Source organism: Littorina saxatilis, linkage group LG3 (genome assembly GCF_037325665.1).
Source record: "Littorina saxatilis isolate snail1 linkage group LG3, US_GU_Lsax_2.0, whole genome shotgun sequence".
NCBI classification, from domain to species: Eukaryota; Metazoa; Mollusca; class Gastropoda; order Littorinimorpha; family Littorinidae; genus Littorina; species Littorina saxatilis.
The window spans coordinates 70,938,622-70,960,373 of record NC_090247.1 but is presented as its reverse complement, the minus strand read 5'-3'; the positions used below and the strand labels follow the sequence as shown (position 1 = coordinate 70,960,373).

Here is a 21,752-nt window from a genome sequence, read left to right as displayed (position 1 = left end):
TGTTCTCAAAAACCATACAAGTCATTACTATCTTTTCTTCCACAGGACCTTTTTATGATTTCAAAAGTTTCAGACAACACACTTCGTCTACAAATAACCTTTTGTTCACCTCCCTTGTCCACTTCTTGTGCACGTCTTTTGATATCAAGTCATCAGTGAAAGCATCCCTTAAAGTTGTGGTACTAAGCCATTTGTGAAAGCACCCCTTAAAGTTGTGGTACTAAGCCATTTGTGAAAGCACCCCTTAAAGTTGTGGTACTAAGCCATTTGTGAAAGCACCCCTTAAAGTTGTGGTACTAAGCCATTTGTGAAAGCACCCCTTAAAGTTGTGGTACTAAGCCATTTGTGAAAGCACCCCTTAAAGTTGTGGTACTAAGCCATTTGTGAAAGCACCCCTTAAAGTTGTGGTACTAAGCCATTTGTGAAAGCACCCCTTAAAGTTGTGGTACTAAGCCATTTGTGAAAGCACCCCTTAAAGTTGTGGTACTAAGCCATTTGTGAAAGCACCCCTTAAAGGTGTGGTACTAAGCCATTTGTGAAAGCACCCCTTAAAGGTGTGGTACTAAGCCATTTGTGAAAGCATCCCTTAAAGTTGTGGTACTAAGCCATTTGTGAAAGCACCCCTTAAAGGTGTGGTAAGTACTAAGTCCTTTGTGAAAGCATCCCTTAAAATATTTACAAAGGTGTGTGTGACTGTTTCAGTGGAGACGTCCTGTGTAGTGTACTGTAACACTCCAGCAGACGTACCGCCCTTTCTGCAGAGAAACGACAAGGCGGGGGTGTTGTTGCAGGCTGACGGCACATTGTGTGGCTCCATCAGGATCTTTGATCGCCTCGTGCTCGGCCTCACTGCTCGCTGTCTGCGGGGCCGCTGTGTGGTCAGTGTGTGTGTGTGTCTGTGTGTCTGTGTGTGAGAACAAACTAACCACATACTAGAATGCACATACACTTACACACTGTGTCTGTTCCCCATTCACCCCTCCCCCAGCTCCTCCCTGTCCCCGGCAGTTACATCAATGCACCAACACTTGTATGAAATGAAGTGAACTGAAATAAATGAAATTGGTCCACACATGCACTTTACACTACACACACACGCTGTATAGTCTTCTTCTCTTGTCGTTCGCTGTTAGATCGTCAGTCCGGACTGCAGGGCGAAACGTGCTGTCCTCTCCAAGTCCTCTCTGGGGCCGTATAGCTTCTTTTGTAGCGCTGTCTCCTCTGGCCAGGTGGTGTCCCTCAGAGCACTGTGGTATGGACAAGCCTGCAGGATGTGCTCTGCTGTCTGATTCTTGCCACACGGACATAGGGGGGAGGGAACTAGCTTCAGCTTTGTGGCCATATGATGGTTTAGTCTGTTATGTCCAGTGCGGAGTCTGAGTAGGACGACTTGTTCTTCACGTTGGAGCAGGTGGTAGTCATCTTTCTCCGCTCTGGTTTTCCTCTTGTTTTTGATGATTGTCTTTTTTTCCTTGTACTGCAGCTGGGACGTGAACTGTTCCTTTGAGGCACCTTCCTTGGCAAGTTTGTCTGCAGCCTCGTTTCCTGCTATGTCACAATGAGCTGGCACCCACTGAAGTACGACCCTTCGGTTCTGAGCAACCTGTTGGAGGGTGTTGTTGAGCTCAGTTTCTTTGTTGGCAGACAGAGCTTGTATAGTAAGGCACGCACGCACGCATGCACTCACACGCACACACACCCTCCCCCCCCCACACACACACACTGTATAGTAAGTCATGAATGAGAGTCCAATACTGCAAAATGAATGTTGTTACACAGGAGTTTGGCTGTGACGGTCAGTCCATGGAGCAGAGAAGTGAGGGCAAGCTGCTGGACCTGTGTGGGGTGTGTGGCGGAGACAACTCTACCTGCACCTCCGGCGATACCAACATCACTGTACCAGGGGGAGGTAATCGATGTTTTTTGGAAATTACTGCGGCAGAAGTGCCAATAAACGATGTTCGGAAATAACTGAAATTTAACATGGCATTGTTTTAAGGAAGTTTTTCTTATGATTTCGTGAACAGAAATCGGGGTTTTATGGGTTGAAAAAGAGTGAATACCCTTACTTTTAGTGAGACAAATAATCCACAGGCCAGTCTGTAGTGAGGGGTGTGTCTGAAACATGTTGACAAGAAGCACGTGTTGAAAGCTTCCCTCACTAGAAGCAAGAGTATTCACTCTTTCACAACTCATTCAAACGCGACAGAGTTATTTCCGGAGTTCGTCTGGAGTCACTTCTGCCGCAGTAGTCTCCCTTTGTTTTAGACCATTGTGAAATGGTTCCAACGACATGGTCGCTCATAAAGATTAATGTTCCGTGTTCACGTGGAACAGTATCGCTGACATTTTAATCTGGTGGAAATAGAGAATTTATCTGTTTGCTTTTAGAGACCAAACCCGGCTGCTACATCAGGTTCAAGAAATAGTAGTGAAGACTCCATGCTGGAGACGTTTTATGTGTAGAATTTAACCCAGAAAATTGCAAAGGGAATACGTTTGCGGTGTCGTTTAGAAACATGTAGGCTTACCTCCAGAACATTTCGTCTACAAAGATTACCCAACACAGCATTTATAATTTGCATTTAAATGCACGTTTGGACACTAACTTTAATGGATTTCTGGTGTGTGATGTCTTTGCTTGCCAAAGAAGGTACGGTGTAGTTCTTGTTGCGATAAAATAAAAGCTTCCTGTCAGGTGTGAGGGTCGTTATATAGAAATGTGTGTGTTGATTTTGGCAATCGTTGATAGACGACACTGATAATGATTGCCCTGTGTGCGCGCGCGCGTGTGTGTGTGTGTGTGTGTGTGTGTGTGTGTGTGTGTGTCTGTGTGTGTCTGTGTTTGGTTCTGTGCGTGTATGTATATGTGTGTGTGTGTGTGTGTGTGTGTTCCGTCATCACTAAACATGTGTGTGTGTGTGTGTTCTGTCATCACTGAACATGTGTGGGTGCGTGTGTGTGTGTGTGTGTGTGTGTGTGTGTGTGTGTGTGTGTGTGTGTGTGTGTGTGTGTGTGTGTTCCGTCATCACTAAACATGTGTGTGTGTGTGTGTGTGTGTGTGTGTGTGTGTGTGTGTGTGTGTGTGTGTGTGTGTGTGTGTGTGTGTGTGTGTGTGTGTGTTCCGTCATCACTGAACATGCGTGGGTGTGTGTGTGTGTGTGTGTGTGTGTGTGTGTGTGTGTCTGTCTGTCTGTCTGTCTGTCTGTCTGTCTGTCTGTCCGTCCCTCTGTCTTTCTGTCTGCGTGTCCATGTTCTATCAATTGCTAAAAATTTTTATTTTCTTGTGCAGACACTCTGCAAGAGGTACATGTCCTGCCAACAGGCACTCGCAAAATCACCTTCGCCGTCGACAACGGCCCAACCATAAGACCCGACGTTCGCCTGGGTCAGTCGTACTTGTTTTATGACGGCGACCGACTGCCTTTGTGTCTTAACTGTCTTAAAGGCATACAGTGGAATTCCCCTGATAAGACCCCCCAATTTCAGACTTCTTCCCTTTTAAGAACCTGTTTTTAAAGACCTTCTGTTCATATCCTCTGTCAAATTACCCCCATTTTATGACCTGATTTTCTCCGATTTATTGAGGTCTTAAAAAAGGGGTTCCACTGTAGTCGAATATGTTCGGCTCACCATTTCAGATTTGGTATGGGATAAAAACACCCTTCCACCAAGCATCAACATACTGACTGTTTCCTCTGCGGAAAAAAACCCACGAAAAATACCCTAACCCGACGCCTAACCCTTATTCAAATCCCAGACTGCCGCTAGTTTGTTTGTTTGTTTGTTTGTTTGTTTGCTTAACGCCCAGCCGACCACGAAGGGCCATATCAGGGCGGTGCAGCTTTGACATATAACGTGCGCCACACACAAGACAGAAGTCGCAGCACAGGCTTCATGTCTCACCCAGTCACATTATTCTGACACCGGACCAACCAGTCCTAGCACTAACCCCATAATGCCAGACGCCAGGCGGAGCAGCCACTAGATTGCCAATTTTAAAGTCTTAGGTATGACCCGGCCGGGTTCGAACCCACGACCTCCCGGTCACGGGACAGACGCCTTACCACTAGGCCAACCGTGCCGGTCTAGTGTCCGTTCAGAAATCAATTCATACAGAACAGTCCCACTGTGCACAGAACAGTCCCACTGTGCACAGAACAGTCCCACTCTGCACAGAACAGTCCCACTCTGCACAGAACAGTCCCACTCTGCACAGAACAGTCCCACTGTGCACAGAACAGTCCCACTGTGCACAGAACAGTCCCACTGTGCACAGAACAGTCCCACTGTGCACAGAACAGTCCCACTGTGCACAGAACAGTCCCACTGTGCACAGAACAGTCCCACTGTGCACAGAACAGTCCCACTCTGCACAGAACAGTCCCACTCTGCACAGAACAGTCCCACTGTGCACAGAACAGTCCCACTGTGCACAGAACAGTCCCACTGTGCACAGAACACAGAACAGTCCCACTCTGCACAGAACAGTCCCACTCTGCACAGAACAGTCCCACTCTGCACAGAACAGTCCCACTGTGCACAGAACAGTCCCACTCTGCACAGAACAGTCCCACTCTGCACAGAACAGTCCCACTCTGCACAGAACAGTCCCACTCTGCACAGAACAGTCCCACTGTGCACAGAACAGTCCCACTCTGCACAGAACAGTCCCACTCTGCACAGAACAGTCCCACTCTGCACAGAACAGTCCCACTGTGCACAGAACAGTCCCACTCTGCACAGAACAGTCCCACTCTGCACAGAACAGTCCCACTGTGCACAGAACAGTCCCACTGTGCACAGAACAGTCCCACTCTGCACAGAACAGTCCCACTCTGCACAGAACAGTCCCACTCTGCACAGAACAGTCCCACTCTGCACAGAACAGTCCCACTCTGCACAGAACAGTCCCACTGTGCACAGAACAGTCCCACTCTGCACAGAACAGTCCCACTCTGCACAGAACAGTCCCACTCTGCACAGAACAGTCCCACTCTGCACAGAACAGTCCCACTGTGCACAGAACAGTCCCACTGTGCACAGAACAGTCCCACTGTGCACAGAACAGTCCCACTCTGCACAGAACAGTCCCACTCTGCACAGAACAGTCCCACTGTGCACAGAACAGTCCCACTGTGCACAGAACAGTCCCACTCTGCACAGAACAGTCCCACTCTGCACAGAACAGTCCCACTCTGCACAGAACAGTCCCACTCTGCACAGAACAGTCCCACTGTGCACAGAACAGTCCCACTCTGCACAGAACAGTCCCACTCTGCACAGAACAGTCCCACTCTGCACAGAACAGTCCCACTGTGCACAGAACAGTCCCACTCTGCACAGAACAGTCCCACTCTGCACAGAACAGTCCCACTGTGCACAGAACAGTCCCACTGTGCACAGAACAGTCCCACTCTGCACAGAACAGTCCCACTCTGCACAGAACAGTCCCACTCTGCACAGAACAGTCCCACTCTGCACAGAACAGTCCCACTCTGCACAGAACAGTCCCACTCTGCACAGAACAGTCCCACTCTGCACAGAACAGTCCCACTGTGCACAGAACAGTCCCACTCTGCACAGAACAGTCCCACTGTGCACAGAACAGTCCCACTCTGCACAGAACAGTCCCACTCTGCACAGAACAGTCCCACTGTGCACAGAACAGTCCCACTCTGCACAGAACAGTCCCACTCTGCACAGAACAGTCCCACTGTGCACAGAACAGTCCCACTCTGCACAGAACAGTCCCACTCTGCACAGAACAGTCCCACTCTGCACAGAACAGTCCCACTGTGCACAGAACAGTCCCACTCTGCACAGAACAGTCCCACTCTGCACAGAACAGTCCCACTCTGCACAGAACAGTCCCACTGTGCACAGAACAGTCCCACTCTGCACAGAACAGTCCCACTCTGCACAGAACAGTCCCACTCTGCACAGAACAGTCCCACTCTGCACAGAACAGTCCCACTCTGCACAGAACAGTCCCACTCTGCACAGAACAGTCCCACTCTGCACAGAACAGTCCCACTGTGCACAGAACAGTCCCACTGTGCACAGAACAGTCCCACTGTGCACAGAACAGTCCCACTGTGCACAGAACAGTCCCACTGTGCACAGAACAGTCCCACTCTGCACAGAACAGTCCCACTCTGCACAGAACAGTCCCACTCTGCACAGAACAGTCCCACTCTGCACAGAACAGTCCCACTGTGCACAGAACAGTCCCACTCTGCACAGAACAGTCCCACTCTGCACAGAACAGTCCCACTCTGCACAGAACAGTCCCACTCTGCACAGAACAGTCCCACTCTGCACAGAACAGTCCCACTCTGCACAGAACAGTCCCACTGTGCACAGAACAGTCCCACTGTGCACAGAACAGTCCCACTGTGCACAGAACAGTCCCACTCTGCACAGAACAGTCCCACTGTGCACAGAACAGTCCCACTGTGCACAGAACAGTCCCACTCTGCACAGAACAGTCCCACTCTGCACAGAACAGTCCCACTCTGCACAGAACAGTCCCACTCTGCACAGAACAGTCCCACTGTGCACAGAACAGTCCCACTCTGCACAGAACAGTCCCACTCTGCACAGAACAGTCCCACTGTGCACAGAACAGTCCCACTCTGCACAGAACAGTCCCACTCTGCACAGAACAGTCCCACTCTGCACAGAACAGTCCCACTCTGCACAGAACAGTCCCACTCTGCACAGAACAGTCCCACTCTGCACAGAACAGTCCCACTCTGCACAGAACAGTCCCACTCTGCACAGAACAGTCCCACTCTGCACAGAACAGTCCCACTCTGCACAGAACAGTCCCACTCTGCACAGAACAGTCCCACTCTGCACAGAACAGTCCCACTCTGCACAGAACAGTCCCACTGTGCACAGAACAGTCCCACTGTGCACAGAACAGTCCCACTGTGCACAGAACAGTCCCACTGTGCACAGAACAGTCCCACTCTGCACAGAACAGTCCCACTGTGCACAGAACAGTCCCACTCTGCACAGAACAGTCCCACTGTGCACAGAACAGTCCCACTCTGCACAGAACAGTCCCACTGTGCACAGAACAGTCCCACTCTGCACAGAACAGTCCCACTCTGCACAGAACAGTCCCACTCTGCACAGAACAGTCCCACTCTGCACAGAACAGTCCCACTCTGCACAGAACAGTCCCACTCTGCACAGAACAGTCCCACTCTGCACAGAACAGTCCCACTGTGCACAGAACAGTCCCACTCTGCACAGAACAGTCCCACTGTGCACAGAACAGTCCCACTCTGCACAGAAGGCAAACTGGTTGTTGACTGTTGGTATGTGTCTAAACAGAGGGATGATCAATACACATGTTAAACCTGTCCAGACGATGAGTCGGGTCGTTTACATGGGGATGACTGTGCCTTGAACAATATTTCAGGATAATGCTTGTTGCTGTGACTGCTGATCAGCGTTTTCTTCACACTTTTATTTTGCAGTGAAACGAACAAACAAAAACACGCCCAAAACACACTAAAAGAAAACCAAATACACACCCAAAACACATTATAAAAAAAAATTGAAAACTCTAAACAGAAGTGTTCCACTTTTTGACACGTTTCTGTAAACAGTTTTGAACACTTTGTGACTTCGAACATACCGGTAGTTGTACTAGCAAAGAACACAAGTGAACACTACATGTGTGCTATTTTTTGCCATTAAAACACTTATCACAGAAATGTGTTTAAAAGTTCTGTTTAGATCGAAACAAACCCAAAATAACACTCCAAATGCGGTGGTTTTCATGATATCATGTTCCATGACATTTCAGCTCTGTGGCTTTCATCGTATCATCTGTCGTTTGATTTCAGCCCTGACGGACAAAGACGACAACCACGTGCTGGTGGTAGGCAGTGACAAGCGCCGTGCACGCTTCACGGACAACCCGCAACACCCAAGGAACTTTGCCGGCACCCACTGGACCATCCGGCTTGGGAGCATGATCACTGCTGATGGACCCATAGACCGGCCTATGAAAATCATGGTATTCATATCTTGTTGTAGTATACCATAGCATGGCGTGGCATAGCAGATAAACTATGCCGATGGTCCCATAGACCGGCCTATGAAAATCATGGTATTCACATCTTGTAGTATACCATAGCAAAGCGTGGCATAGCAGATAAACTATGCTGATGGTCCTATAGACCGGCCTATGAAAATCGTGGTATTAATATCATATTAAAGCATACCATAGCATGGCGTGGCATAGCAGATTGAATATGTGGATGGGCCTATAGACCGCCCTATGCCTCTGAAAATCATGGTATTAATATCTTGTTGCAGCATATACCATAGCATGGCATAGCATATGAACTATGCTGATTGGCCCATAGACCTGCCTTTGAACGTCGTGGTATTAATATCGTGTTATAGCATTCCACAGCATGGCGTGGCATAGCACATGAACTATGCTGATGGGCCCATAGACCATCCTATGAAAATCATGGTATCAATATTATAGCGTAGACGCGTGGTATATGCATTCAAGGCACAGCATAGCATAGCAAAGCGTAGCCGGCACCCCGTAACAGAACACAGCATACCCAGAAATGCGCAGTGGGTCATCCGCATTCGGGGCATGGTCACTGCCGATCACTGCTGACGCGCCGACAGACCGTCCTTAGAACATCACGGCGTTAAAAGGCGAATCAGGATAGCATACCAAGAAGCATAGAAACATCTGCCTTGGGGCATGATCACACCTATTGGGCCTAGCTATAGACTGACTGCCCTATGTAAATCATGGTACACATGTATCATATATAGACTGCCCTATGGAAATCATGGTACACATGTTTCATGTCATATCATGATCACATCTACTGGGCCTATAGACTGCCCTTTGGAAATCATGGTACTCATGTATCATGTCATATCGTCATCACACCTCCTGGGCCTATAGACTGCCCTATAGAAATCATGGTACTCAAGTATCATTTCATATCGTCATCACACCTCCTGGGCCTATAGACTGCCCTATGGAAATCATGGTACTCATGTATCATGTCATATCGTGATCACACCTCCTGGGCCTATAGACTGCCCTATGGAAATCATGGTACTCATGTATCATGTCATATCGGGATCACACCTCCTGGGCCTATAGACTGCCCTATGGAAATCATGGTACACTTGTATCATGTCATAGGATCACACCAACTGGGCATATAGACTGCCTTATGGAAATCATGGTACACTTGTATCATGTCATAGGATCACACCTACTGGGCATATAGACTGCCCTATGGAAATCATGGTACAAATGTATCATGTCATATCATGATCACACCGACTGCCCTATGGAAATCATGGTACACATGTATCATGTCATATCATATCGTATGGCAAGATCGTATCGTGTATGGTACAGGGTGACCCCCCAAAAAAGAGTACCCAAACAAAACATCATAAATTGAACAAAAATAAAGCAATCTTCATAAAATTTATTTACACACACAAGTAGCCTCTGTATGATTTGCACAGAGCATTTTAGCGTTCTAGCTTTTCTTTCAGGAAAGTTATGCTCATTCTACAGAACATACTCCAAATGGCCTCCGCGCCGCTGCAGGCAAACTTGAACTCGCCGCGCAAAGTTATCAATCACCCGCACACACTCCTGTTGCGAGATTCTGCGAATGGTTGTTGTGATGGCTCTCTTGAGTTCTGTGATTGTCTGTGGGTTGTTCCTGTAGACGTTGTCTTTCAGGAACCCCCAAAGATAGAAATCTGGGGGATTTAAATCCGGGGGAGGCCATTTGGAGCATGTTCTGTAGAATGAGCATAACTTTCCTGGAAGACAAGCTAGAACGCTAACATTTTCTGCGCGAATCATGCAGAGGCTACTTGTGTTTGTAAATAAATTTTATGAAGATTGCTTTATTTTTGTACAATTTATGACGTTTTGTTTGGGTACTCTTTTTGGGGGGTCACCCTGTATATAATTGATATCATATAGCATCATCTCATATTTTGCGATGTAAACTGAGAACTTTGCCGGTTGGCACTAGACCTTCCGTACCGTGGCCATCATCACAGTGCGTGTGTGAAGAAGGAACAGCAGCCGTACTTGCTCTGGCCAGGTTGAATGACGTTGTGCTGACGTCGATACGAAAAGTGACTCGCTACTGTGTGTTGTAACTGTTAACACTTTCTACCCCACCTATGTTGACCATAGCCGAAACCAGCTGTGCTGCAGCAGGTCACTCAGAATTGTAGTAATTGTGTAGAAACTGTGTATCAACATGCTAGAATGCAGGCGTTAGATCGACGTTACAGGAAGCGACTGAAGTGACTGTGTGTGTGGATATATCCGTACCAAATCAGATAGAGCCATATGAGTGGGTTCGGATATATCCGTACCTGGGAGACAATGAGTTAAACCCTGCTTTTCTTTTCTATCAGGTGAAAAACAAGAGCAGGGATGTGAGAACGGTGGTCATGCACTGGGCCTTTCAGCCACCGGCCACAAGTAAGTCACGATTTGATGACGGCTTTTTTTTAATCAAGACTGCGTTCGTGAACGTACAGCACTTCACTGTGCAATAAAATTAAAAGAGCTCTGAACTTTGATCAGCTTAAAAAACACAGTAGGGGTGATATCCTTGCTTATACACATTTCAATAAAAGATGTTCCACCCACCCCCAAGCCCCCTCCGCTAGTTCATTCTGAAAATACCATGCCAGTCTTTCCTAGCTTGATTAAAGAGACAGGGTTGCTATTGCCCCTCTTAAAACAAGTGTTATACGAAATGTGTGTGTGTGTGTGTGTGTGTGTGTGTGTGTGTGTGTGTGTGTGTGTGTGTGTGTGTGTGTGGGTGTGTGTGTGTGTGTGTCTTTCTTTCTTTCTTTTTTCTTTTCTGTTCTATGGTTGCCAGAACTCAATCGCGCATGACTTTGTACACTTTCAGTTCCCGCACCCCCAACCTGCCAGAACAGCGGTGTGGCGAACGCAAGCATTGGTGGCTGTCTGTGTCCGCAGACTAAAACGTATGGTAAGACGAATATCCCCTCTCCTAGCTGTCTCCTTATATGCAAAACGAGGAAAATAGAAAAACAAATAATTTGAAGAATTTGACAAATTTACTGAAAATGATTTTTTATTGGTCAGTAAATTTGTCAAAAAGTGGCATGCAAATTTCAGAAAATTTACAATTTCCTAGAATTTTTAGGAAATTTGTAAAATCCCTGAGTGAAACAGGAAACTTACAAATTCACTAACATTTTCAGGGATTTTGAGAATTTACTGTAACATATTTGGCAGTCACATTTTTCAGCGACCCTTTTTGCGTAAGCTAGATTACGGCTTGATCACGGCTAAAACGATTTGTGTGATCTTAGGGGCTCCGCTCACATATGAAACTTCAGCAGGACCTACGACGCACTGCAAATTATCCCAGCCCGCTGCACGTTGCATGAAAGAACAAGAGGCGAAGCCTTCAAGGCTCACGTAAGAAATCGACAAACAGTAACACAAACTCAATCTTTGTTTGTTTGTTTGCTTAACGCCCAGCCGACCACGAAGGGCCATATCAGGGCGGTGCTGCTTTGACATATAACGTGCTCCACACACAATAATAATAATAATAAGAAGAAGAACATTTATATAGCGCTAAATCAAAAACTTTCGTTAAAAAGGCTTGCTCTAAGCGCTTGACATCTAAACTAAAACGTCATTCACACTCTTTACAATGATGTACAAGAACTTCATGTCACACTCTTTCATTCAGTATAACACCATTCACACAGTTATTATTCTGTACAAAACAATAAGTTAGTCTAACATTTAAAATGTTCATAAAATGAAAACAAGAGAAAACCAGACTGATTAAAACAACTGCTTAGTGCTAACAAAACATGAATCTTAATAATAACGTAATACATGTTTAACTATTAAGACCATAAAAAACCTATATGCTAAAATAACTTCGAACTTTTAAAAACTTCTTATAAAATACACAACACATCTAGATAAACACCAGAATGATAAAACAAAAGGCAACTCGTTAAAACTATTAAATGCATCAATGTCTAAAACACGAAAGACTCAAATATAAAATACACAATTCTCTAAAATTCTTTATTAAAACTGAAACCGACCTGCTCAAAGTAAACCATACCCACCCCCTCCCTACCCACCCCCAACCCTCCTCCTACACTAAATACTAATTATTTCTACTCTTAACTTCCCAACTACACGTTATCCATAAACTATGCACAGGAACATGTGTGTCAGCATTATGTGGCACCGACATGACAGAAGTCGCAGCACAGGCTTCATGTCTCACCCAGTCACATTATTCTGACACCGGACCAACCAGTCCTAGCACTAACCCCATAATGCCAGACGCCAGGCGGAGCAGCCACTAGATTGCCAATTTTAAAGTCTTAGGTATGACCCGGCCGGGGTTCGAACCCACGACCTCCCGATCACGGGGCGAACGCCTTACCACTAGGCCAACCGTGCCGGTCCACAACAAACTCAATCACTCCGTCACACATACACACACACACATTGAGCATAGGTGACACTGTGCAAGAAAGCGAGACACTAGATCTAGATCTGTCTGTCTGCATGTAGCCTACTTACAGGGACACGACAGCCAACTAGTCTCGGCCCGCTCAAAATAATGACCGAGACTTTCAGTAATTCCTTCGCGTGACGTCTAACCCTCTTACGTCATAATGTGACGTCTTCAAATGACGAAATGTTAAAGTTTCTACCACAGACATACATACATACGCACGCACGCACGCACGCACGCACAGACAGACAAAAGTTAGCATCGCATAGGCTACACTTACGTGAGCCAAAAACAGGCCAAGTACTATGCGCAAAGAGCATAATTGTAAAGTTATGATGTTGCGCTATATAAATGCTCATTTATTATTATTATTTAAGTTATTGAGACATCCCAGTGCACTAAGGGATTTATAGAGCAAATCGAGAAAATTCATTATTGAACGAAGCGCATAGCGCTGAGTTCAATAATTATTTTCGAGATTTGCTCTATAAATCCCTTAGTGCACTGGGATTGTTTCAATAACGATATTGTCAGTACCGCCATAGAAAAAAGAAGATTCCAAACGCACATTTTGCAACGCGCATTTGAATAGGCATAACTGTGTGGTCAGGTCGTGTACAGTAAAGATCTACTTTTGTGTGGGGTGTCTCAAGTGTGTCGTGCTTTCGTCACACGCATTTTAATTTCTGTTGGTAAATTCCAGTGTAGCGTTAATCTGAACAGTGATGATCTTTCAGAGAGACCTCATTTGAACTCGGAGAAAGGACTGTGCTCTTCATTATGTGCGATTCGAAACCTCCAGTCGAACTTCGACGGATTGACTGTGCGGAGTGACTCCCCTTGAATTGACTCGAAGCGTGACTCGACGGTTCGCACATTTTCAAAACAAATGTGGCATATTTCTCGTGTTGTATCTTCACTCTGTACTAAATATGAACGGTAAGAATGCTCTGAACCCTACACGTGTTATAATTTATCCCCATCGTTTTTTCGTTCACATTTGCTGAGCGGGGTTAATGTCGTCTGCTACTGTGCTAGGCCACCTGGGCAATCGAACCACTGCAGTCTGCACTTTTCGATTACGATTGTTCTTGCCTTGAAATAATAATTAAGAAACCATTCATTTACTGAACTGATGTAGTCGTATTTCTGTGTAGTCTGCTACAGAGTCGATCGAGTCAGTCTTCCAAACTGGTCTAGGTGGTAGCCTACGTTATCGGAATAACACTTGTGTTTTCTGTTAGCCGCTGGGAATTGTATACTAACTCATCATTTGGTAATGTGGATGATAAGCTACATGCCACTAACACGGCATATGAGAAGAATCTATGCAAGTCGGCGAAAATTAGATGAAACACAGCGGCTTCTATTTTTAGATCACTGGCACTGGCACAGGCACATGCAATCTGTCAGAAAAAACCCACTTCTGCTTTAATTGAGAAGCAGGGAATTTATGGTCATTTGGTATTGTGGAGAATATAAGCTACATGTCATTAATTAATTCTGAGGATGAGAGCACAGTCTCGCTTAGGCAAAGGGCGGAAGAATACGCTCTGTGGAAAAGTTAGCGCACTCCAAGAGTGCGCTAACAGTTTTAGCGCATCGCCATTAGCCAATCAACTGGTTCACATCAGTCATGTGACACCAGTACTTACTGACAATTATTATTATAGTCATAATCCCTATCGCGGCATAAATAATATGCAGTGCGTCGTCTGTGCCGCTGAAACTGCGTAGGTATATTCTGCCCATTAGAGAAGTTATATTTGACGCAGTTTATGGTAGAAACCAGGCAGGATTACCTTTAACTACTGGCTACCGTTGTCTTTACAGTCCCTCTTATGAAAGAAGATGTTTGCTGCCTGCAATAGTTACCATTTTGCGCTCAAAATGTTGAAAGAATTTACATTGTTTTTAACCGTGTGTTCGTTGTTGCAATATTCTCGAGTTCCAATGTGCTATCGAATGCTGGTGTTGGCGTTTGGGACCGCATTTACTGGAAACATCAAGTATTTACCGACAACAGTCTCAAAATACCGGGTATGACATCGATAAACGGCCATACATGCCGGTTTATATTTTGCTTGACCCTTTTCTTCTTTTCAAATTTGAAATATAATATAAACAATGTATCTTAGACTTGGCTTGATCGGTTTGAGAAGGAGATTGGTCTGTTTTTGTCAGAGCTCGAATTCGTAATTGTAAAGAAATACTGGTTTTAAATAAGTATAGGGCGATCATTGGTCCCTTGTCAGCTCAGTCGCCGGAGCCTAGTTCTGATGTTTTTATTCCGTTTAATTTCTAGTTCTATAGGGTAATACTAGAGGCCTTAATATGACACAGTTAGTTATGATTCTGGGTTTTTTTTTCACAATGGCAGTCCAGTTGCGAACTGTTATGGGAAAAGCAAGTGACGAACAGGTTGTTCCACCTGTATGGGCACCATAGACTGCTAGATGGTTCCGACATGTTTCAGTGATTCATTGCTCCAGAGTCACAATTTGTCCAGAAAAACTTCGCTGAAATTTGGTTCAGCCATAGCTAGCACAGTAAGCCTACATGTATTCAAATTCAAGATGGCGATGATCTACTCAAAACGCTTTCGAATAAGAAGTGCGCATGCGCGAGCCGCGGAACTCTCTAGTCGTCCATTGTCTGTTTCCTTTCCGCTTCACAGGCAAGCAGTGTGAGTACACGTGTTACGACTTCTGCGATAACGGGGGCAAGAAGAAGTCGGACTGTAGGTGTGACTGTTCCTCCAACCCTCGCACCTTCCAGGCTCGCTGCACGTGCAAGACTCAGTACGAGGGCCCGGACTGCAATGAGTGTAAACCAGTGAAGGAGTGCTTCAACGGTGGTACGCTCAGCACAGCCACGTGCGAGTGTCAGTGTACTGCCGGCTGTGGAGGGCTGGACTGCAGCGGTAAGTCAAGTGCCTGGAAGATAGCATCCTCACTGTCTTGTAAATCACTGGACTGCAGTGGTAAGTCAAGTGCCTGGAAGATAGCATCCTTTCTTTCTTTCTTTCTTTATTTGGTGTTTAACGTCGTTTTCAACCATTCAAGGTTAAGATAGCATCCTCACTGTCTTGTAAATCACTGGACTGCAGTGGTAAGTCAAGTGCCTGGAAGACAGGATCATCACAGTGCAAATCCTCTTGTAAATGTTAAAAGTCGCTGGACTGCAGCGGTAAGTCAAGTGCCTGGAAGATAGCATCCTCACAGTGCAAATCCTCTTGAAAATGTTAAAAGTCGCTGGACTGCAGTGGTAAGTCAAGTGCCTGGAGGATAGCATCCTCACTGTATTGTAAATCGCTGGACTGCAGCGGTAAGTCAAGTGCCTGGAAGATAGCATCATCACTGTCTTGTAAACCACTGGACTGCAGTGGTAAGTCAAGTGCCTGGAAGATAGCATCCTCACTGTCTTGTAAATCACTGGACTGCAGTGGTAAGTCAAGTGCCCGGAGGATAGCATCCTCACTGTATTGTAAATCACTGGACTGCAGTGGTAAGTCAAGTGCCTGCAAGATAGCATCCTCACTGTCTTGTAAATCGCTGGACTGCAGTGGTAAGTCAAGTGCCTGGAAGATAGCATCCTTACTGTATTGTAAATCACTGGACTGCAGTGGTAAGTCAAGTGCCTGCAAGATAGCATCTTCACTGTCTTGTAAATCACTGGACTGCAGTGGTAAGTCAAGTGCCTGCAAGATAGCATCCTCACTGTCTTGTATATCGCTGGACAAAAGGTCGAGGTTGAAAATATCGATACACAAAAGGTCGAGGACATTTGGTCGAGAGTCAAATGATCGAGGGTGACAAAAGGTCGAGTGTGACAAAATGTCGACAGCACAACGTCGAGGGGACAAAACGTCGAGAATTGAAAAAGAACGAGGATAAAAAGGTCGCGGTTTGAAAATGTCGATTTCATTCTCTGTAGGCACCCCACTGTCTGTGCCCGTGTGTGCTTAAATCATTATCTTTAATTAATCTTTAATTTTTTATACCTGATGTTAACTATTGTTTTGTTTCAAGATGTGTGTGTGTGTGTGTATGTGTGTGTGTCTGTGTGTGTGTGTGTGTGTGTGTGTGTGTGTGTGTGTGTGTGTGTGTGTGTGTGTGTGTGTGTGTGTGTGTGTGTGTGTGAACACAAACACTCTGACTCTCTGACTTCGTGTGTGTGTGGTTCATGTTCACAAATCACCCCTTAACCTATTTAAATTCTATTCATTTACGCGTGGTTAATATTCACAAATTACCCTTGTAACATGCAAAATAGACACTCGAAGCAGCATTTTCTTCATGTATGAATAATCAAAGATAATGAATTTAGTACACACGAGCACAGGCGGTGGTGTATTACAGAGAATGAAATCGATATTTTCAAACCTCGACCTTTTGCAATCCTCGACATTTTGCAATCCTCGACATTTTGTCGCACTCGACCTTTTGATCCTCGGCCAAATGTACTCGACCTTTTGTGCCTCGACCTTTTTGTTCTCACCCGGGTAATATGACCATGGTCATAGAGATCTAATCCCACATTTCAGTGCACGAATTATACCAGTGGGGTCGATATTTTCAACACATAAAAATCCATCTCACGCATTATATCTGAAATAAAACACAAGAGGAATTAATTTATGACATTTCTTTTTAATTACAATTGATCAAACTGTCAATGAGAGTGTAAAGCACTACTACGTGTATATTATGTTTCATGTTTATTCTGACAAAATATACAAAACTGAGTTAGTTTTTTCCGTTATTTCAGATTGCAGTTACAACCCGCTGTTGACTGAGTACCACGGTCACTATGGCGGCGGATCAATGGAGATTAATATGACACTGGAAACTGTCCGCCGCGCGGAACAAAAGAGGGCGCGGTAAAACGGCAAATAGCTAAGCCCCATGCACACTGTTCGCTGAGGACTTTTCTTTGTTTGTTTTCATTTTTCATTAGAATGCTGTATGCAGGAAACTTAATTTGTAATCATTTGGCGGTATGGACAAACAAAAGTCGTCGTTGTTTGACAGAATTCATGTTTGGTTAGAGTTGTGTAAAGGCTACTTTTTTTGACAGAATTCATCTTTGGTTAGAGTTGTGAAAGGCTACTTTTTTTGACAGAATTCATGTAAGTGAGAGTTGACGAAGGCTAATTTGTTTGACAGAATTCTTGTTGAGTTAGAGTTGAATAAGGCTATTTTGTTTGACAGAGTTCTTGTTGAGTTAGAGTTGAATAAGGCTATTTTGTTTGACAGAATTCTTGTTGAGTTAGAGTTGAATAAGGCTATTTTGTTTGACAGAGTTCTTGTTGAGTTAGAGTTGAATAAGGCTATTTTGTTTGACAGAGTTCTTGTTGAGTTAGAGTTGAATAAGGCTATTTTGTTTAACAGAGTTCTTGTTGAGTTAGAGTTGAATAAGGCTATTTTGTTTGACAGAGTTCTTGTTGAGTTAGAGTTGAATAAGGCTATTTTGTTTGACAGAGTTCTTGTTGAGTTAGAGTTGAATAAGGCTATTTTGTTTAACAGAGTTCTTGTTGAGCAGGGCTGGACCAAGTTCGTTTGAGGGGGGTGGGGGGGGGGAGTTCCAACTGAAGGCAGGGGTCCAGGTGGGGTGCAGGGGCAACGCCTGGGGGGCAAAGCCTCCCAGAAGCCGAGAAAATTTTGCATTTGTGAGGTCATTTTTTTGGTCTTTCCTTGCAACTGGGAATCAAAATTACACATTTTCAACAGTAACAAAATACTTCAGATATTCATTTACCTTAATGGTTCAGTGGAATAATCCCAAAGACATATATATGCCTAGTAAATAAGTCTGACAGGACTCTTTACTTTGAATACTTAAATTCAAGCAAACAAGCAATGATTACAACATCTGGAATACAAAGGAGAAGTGGTATGAGAGATGTTGTATGGTGAACAATGACACTATACTTCAGTGAGGCAATTGCCAAATGGAGTTTCAGCTTCTGAGCTCAAAGGACGTGCAGAGAAAAAGGACTGAATATTCCTTGTTCCAGTCGCATCAGCGACCTTCAGGGGTTTCTTCCTTGGCATTTTGTAGGCAACGCTTGTCCCGTGAAAGACTGAGTGGGAAAATGAGTGAGTTGGAGAAATTGAATGAAATACTGCAGTGCTGAAAACAACACGTGTTCAATCTGTCTCAAACACACGGGGAAGTGGGAAAGGTCTAGGGGCGAGCACTCAATCATCTCACAGTGTGCAGTACAGCCCCTTTCCGAAACATCGGTTCCCCGATAGCGCGGATGATATCTTAATAATAATAATAATGCAAACTTTTATAGCGCTATTCTAGAAAATTGTCTACTCTTCGCGCTTTACAATACATACATCGACCAAGCATACTATACACGCACAGGCAAAGAAACCGACCAAACATAACCAACAAACTATACATGCACAGGCAAAGAAAACGACCAAACATACAATACACGCACAGGCAAAGATAACGACCAAACATAAGCAAACATACTATAACCAAACATAACCAACATACTATACGCGCGCAGGCAAAGAGAACAATCAGCACATATATCTTGTTGCAATCGGTTCTCTGATACTATTAATACTAGTGATAGTGTAGCGTGTGACTTGACTTGTGGCCTATGATGATGGATTTATAACGGGGAGGGCAGGCCGTTGTCGACTTGATGTTGTTCATAATTTGAAATAGTTTTAGAAGACCAAATAAACTAAGGGAGTTGGGGGAAGAGCTTAAAATGTCCACTTTATTTTTTCTTTTCTCTGAGAGGTACATCGGATGGCCAAGGGGGGGGGGGGGGTCCGGAACCCAGGAACCACCCCCAACCCCCCAACCCCCCCCCCCCCCCCCCCCCAGATCCGGCCCTGTTGAGTTAGAGTTGAGTAAGGCTAATTTGTTGACAGAGTTCATGTTGAGTTAGAGATGAGCAAGGCTAATTTGTTTGACAGAATTCTTGGTGAGTTAGAGTTGAGAAAGGCTAATTTCATTGACAGAATTCATGTTAAGTTAGAGTTGACTAAGGCTAACTTGTTTGACAGAATTCATGTTGAGTAAGGCTAATTTGCATTCCCTCTTTGGTGTGTTTTAGGTTTTAGGAATCAATGTTATTTTGTTGTTGTTATGCATAAGTCATGGTGAGTTGAAGTTCAGTCATTCCGTCCTTTGTTATTTAGGCAGAAACTTTCTTTATTTGACAGAACTCATGTTAATGTTTAGTTTGGCTAATTTGAATCCCGTCCTTTTAAGGGTTTGCGTTTATTATTCGTGTTAAATATTGCATTGTTTTCTCAAATTGCTTTTGAAATGCTAATGTCAGTTTACCTATTGTCGTATGTATGCTCCTGTGTGTCCGAGTCTCACACCTTTACGATTCAGATTTTCTTTCTTTTTTTTATTTGGTGTTTAACGTCGTACGATTCAGACGACAGCCCTATGAGCATCCTTTAACTTAAACACCCACCAACATTCACCGGCTTCATCTGTGACCTAAGGGAGATGTTCCTTCTTGCTGAAATAATGTTACAAGATTGACATGACATTATAATTATGTATCACTCACGAAATTAATTCAGCGTAAAAAAAATGTGCATTTCTTGGAATTCACAGTAAGCATCTGCCTTTGAATGTTGGTATGTGTCCGAGTGGAAAGATGCTCTTATTCCAGGTGATAAACTGGGCGGATGTGTGGTGATTAACAACATTATCCACCCCATGAAGCAAGGAATCGTGTGTGTGACCAGATTTCAAAACCGTTGACTGTTCAAACACAGTGTTGCCAAAACGCGACCGTGAATACTGAAACGTTTTTGAGAATGTCCATAAATATCGACTTTGCGATAGACGACACGCATTGATGATTTTTTTTCGGATTTCAGACTCGAGTTTTTTTGTTATTGCTGGCGTGCATACTGCGTGTGTGTGTGTTTCACTTCAGACCATGTTATTTTTCAGTTAAATTTTACATACGATATACAATGTTTTATTGACCTGTAACTTTGGATTTGTTGCTATTTAGCCTTCATAGAATGTTACGAGAAAATGCATTTTGTTTTGAGGTTGAGTTAATAAACATTCCGAAAACTGTTGAGCAGACTGTTTACGTTTTGTATTTGAGAGCGTTCGTCCCCACGTTCGGCGAGAGATTTATTTCTCAGAGTCAACTTTGTGTGCAGACTCTCCTCGGTGTCCGAACACCCCCGTGTGTACACGCAAGCACAAGACCAAGTGCGCACGAAAAAGATCCTGTAATCCATGTCAGAGTTCGGTGGGTTATAGAAACACGAAAATACCCAGCATGCTTCCTCCGATAGTGGCGTATGGCTGCCTAAATGGAGGGGGAAAAAACGGTCATGTGTGTGTGTGGATACAGTTTCTAGAGCCTTGGTGTTTGGATAGAGGTTCTAGGGCCTTGGTGTGTGTAGATAGGTGTAGAGCTTGGCGAGAAGCAGTGAGGATACAGTTTCTAGGGCCTTGGTGTGTGTAGATAGGTGTAGAGCTTGGCGAGAAGCAGTGAGGATACAGTTTCTAGGGCCTTGGTGTGTGTAGATAGGTGTAGAGCTTGGCGAGAAGCAGTGAGGATACAGTTTCTAGGGCCTTGGTGTGTGTAGATAGGTGTAGAGCTTGGCGAGAAGCAGTGAGGATACAGTTTCTAGGGCCTTGGTGTGTGTAGATAGGTGTAGAGCTTGGCGAGAAGCAGTGAGGATACAGTTTCTAGGGCCTTGGTGTGTGTAGATAGGTGTAGAGCTTGGCGAGAAGCAGTGAGGATACAGTTTCTAGGGCCTTGGTGTGTGTAGATAGGTGTAGAGCTTGGCGAGAAGCAGTGAGGACACAGTTTCTAGGGCCTTGGTGTGTGTAGATAGGTGTAGAGCTTGGCGAGAAGCAGTGAGGACACAGTTTCTAGGGCCTTGGTGTGTGTAGATAGGTGTAGAGCTTGGCGAGAAGCAGTGAGGACACAGTTTCTAGGGCCTTGGTGTGTGTAGATAGGTGTAGAGCTTGGCGAGAAGCAGTGAGGATACAGTTTCTAGGGCCTTGGTGTGTGTAGATAGGTGTAGAACTTGGCGAGAAGCAGTGAGGATAAAGTTTCTAGGGCCTTGGTGTGTGTAGATAGGTGTAGAACTTGGCGAGAAGCAGTGAGGATACAGTTTCTAGGGCCTTGGTGTGTGTAGATAGGTG

General features: G+C 44.9%; 1 protein-coding gene and 1 long non-coding RNA gene across 2 annotated transcripts in view; both read left to right on the top strand.

The window, feature by feature from the left end:
• LOC138963150 (A disintegrin and metalloproteinase with thrombospondin motifs 7-like) overlaps positions 1-17,908 on the top strand; it is a 48,203-nt gene extending 30,295 nt beyond the window's left edge. The window contains exons 18-25 of the mRNA XM_070335184.1: positions 703-878; positions 1,780-1,909; positions 3,293-3,388; positions 7,866-8,038; positions 10,459-10,525; positions 10,965-11,048; positions 15,256-15,501; positions 17,349-17,908. Coding sequence (XP_070191285.1) covers positions 703-878; positions 1,780-1,909; positions 3,293-3,388; positions 7,866-8,038; positions 10,459-10,525; positions 10,965-11,048; positions 15,256-15,501; positions 17,349-17,464 — 1,088 coding nt within the window. The 3' untranslated portion in view covers positions 17,465-17,908. The remainder of the gene's footprint in view (positions 1-702; positions 879-1,779; positions 1,910-3,292; positions 3,389-7,865; positions 8,039-10,458; positions 10,526-10,964; positions 11,049-15,255; positions 15,502-17,348) is intronic.
• Positions 17,909-19,423: 1,515 nt separating this feature from the next.
• On the top strand, positions 19,424-20,665 carry LOC138961043 (uncharacterized). Its single transcript, XR_011454134.1, has 2 exons — positions 19,424-19,668; positions 19,710-20,665. It is a non-coding gene; the product is annotated as an uncharacterized lncRNA (long non-coding RNA).
• Positions 20,666-21,752: the final 1,087 nt, after the last annotated feature.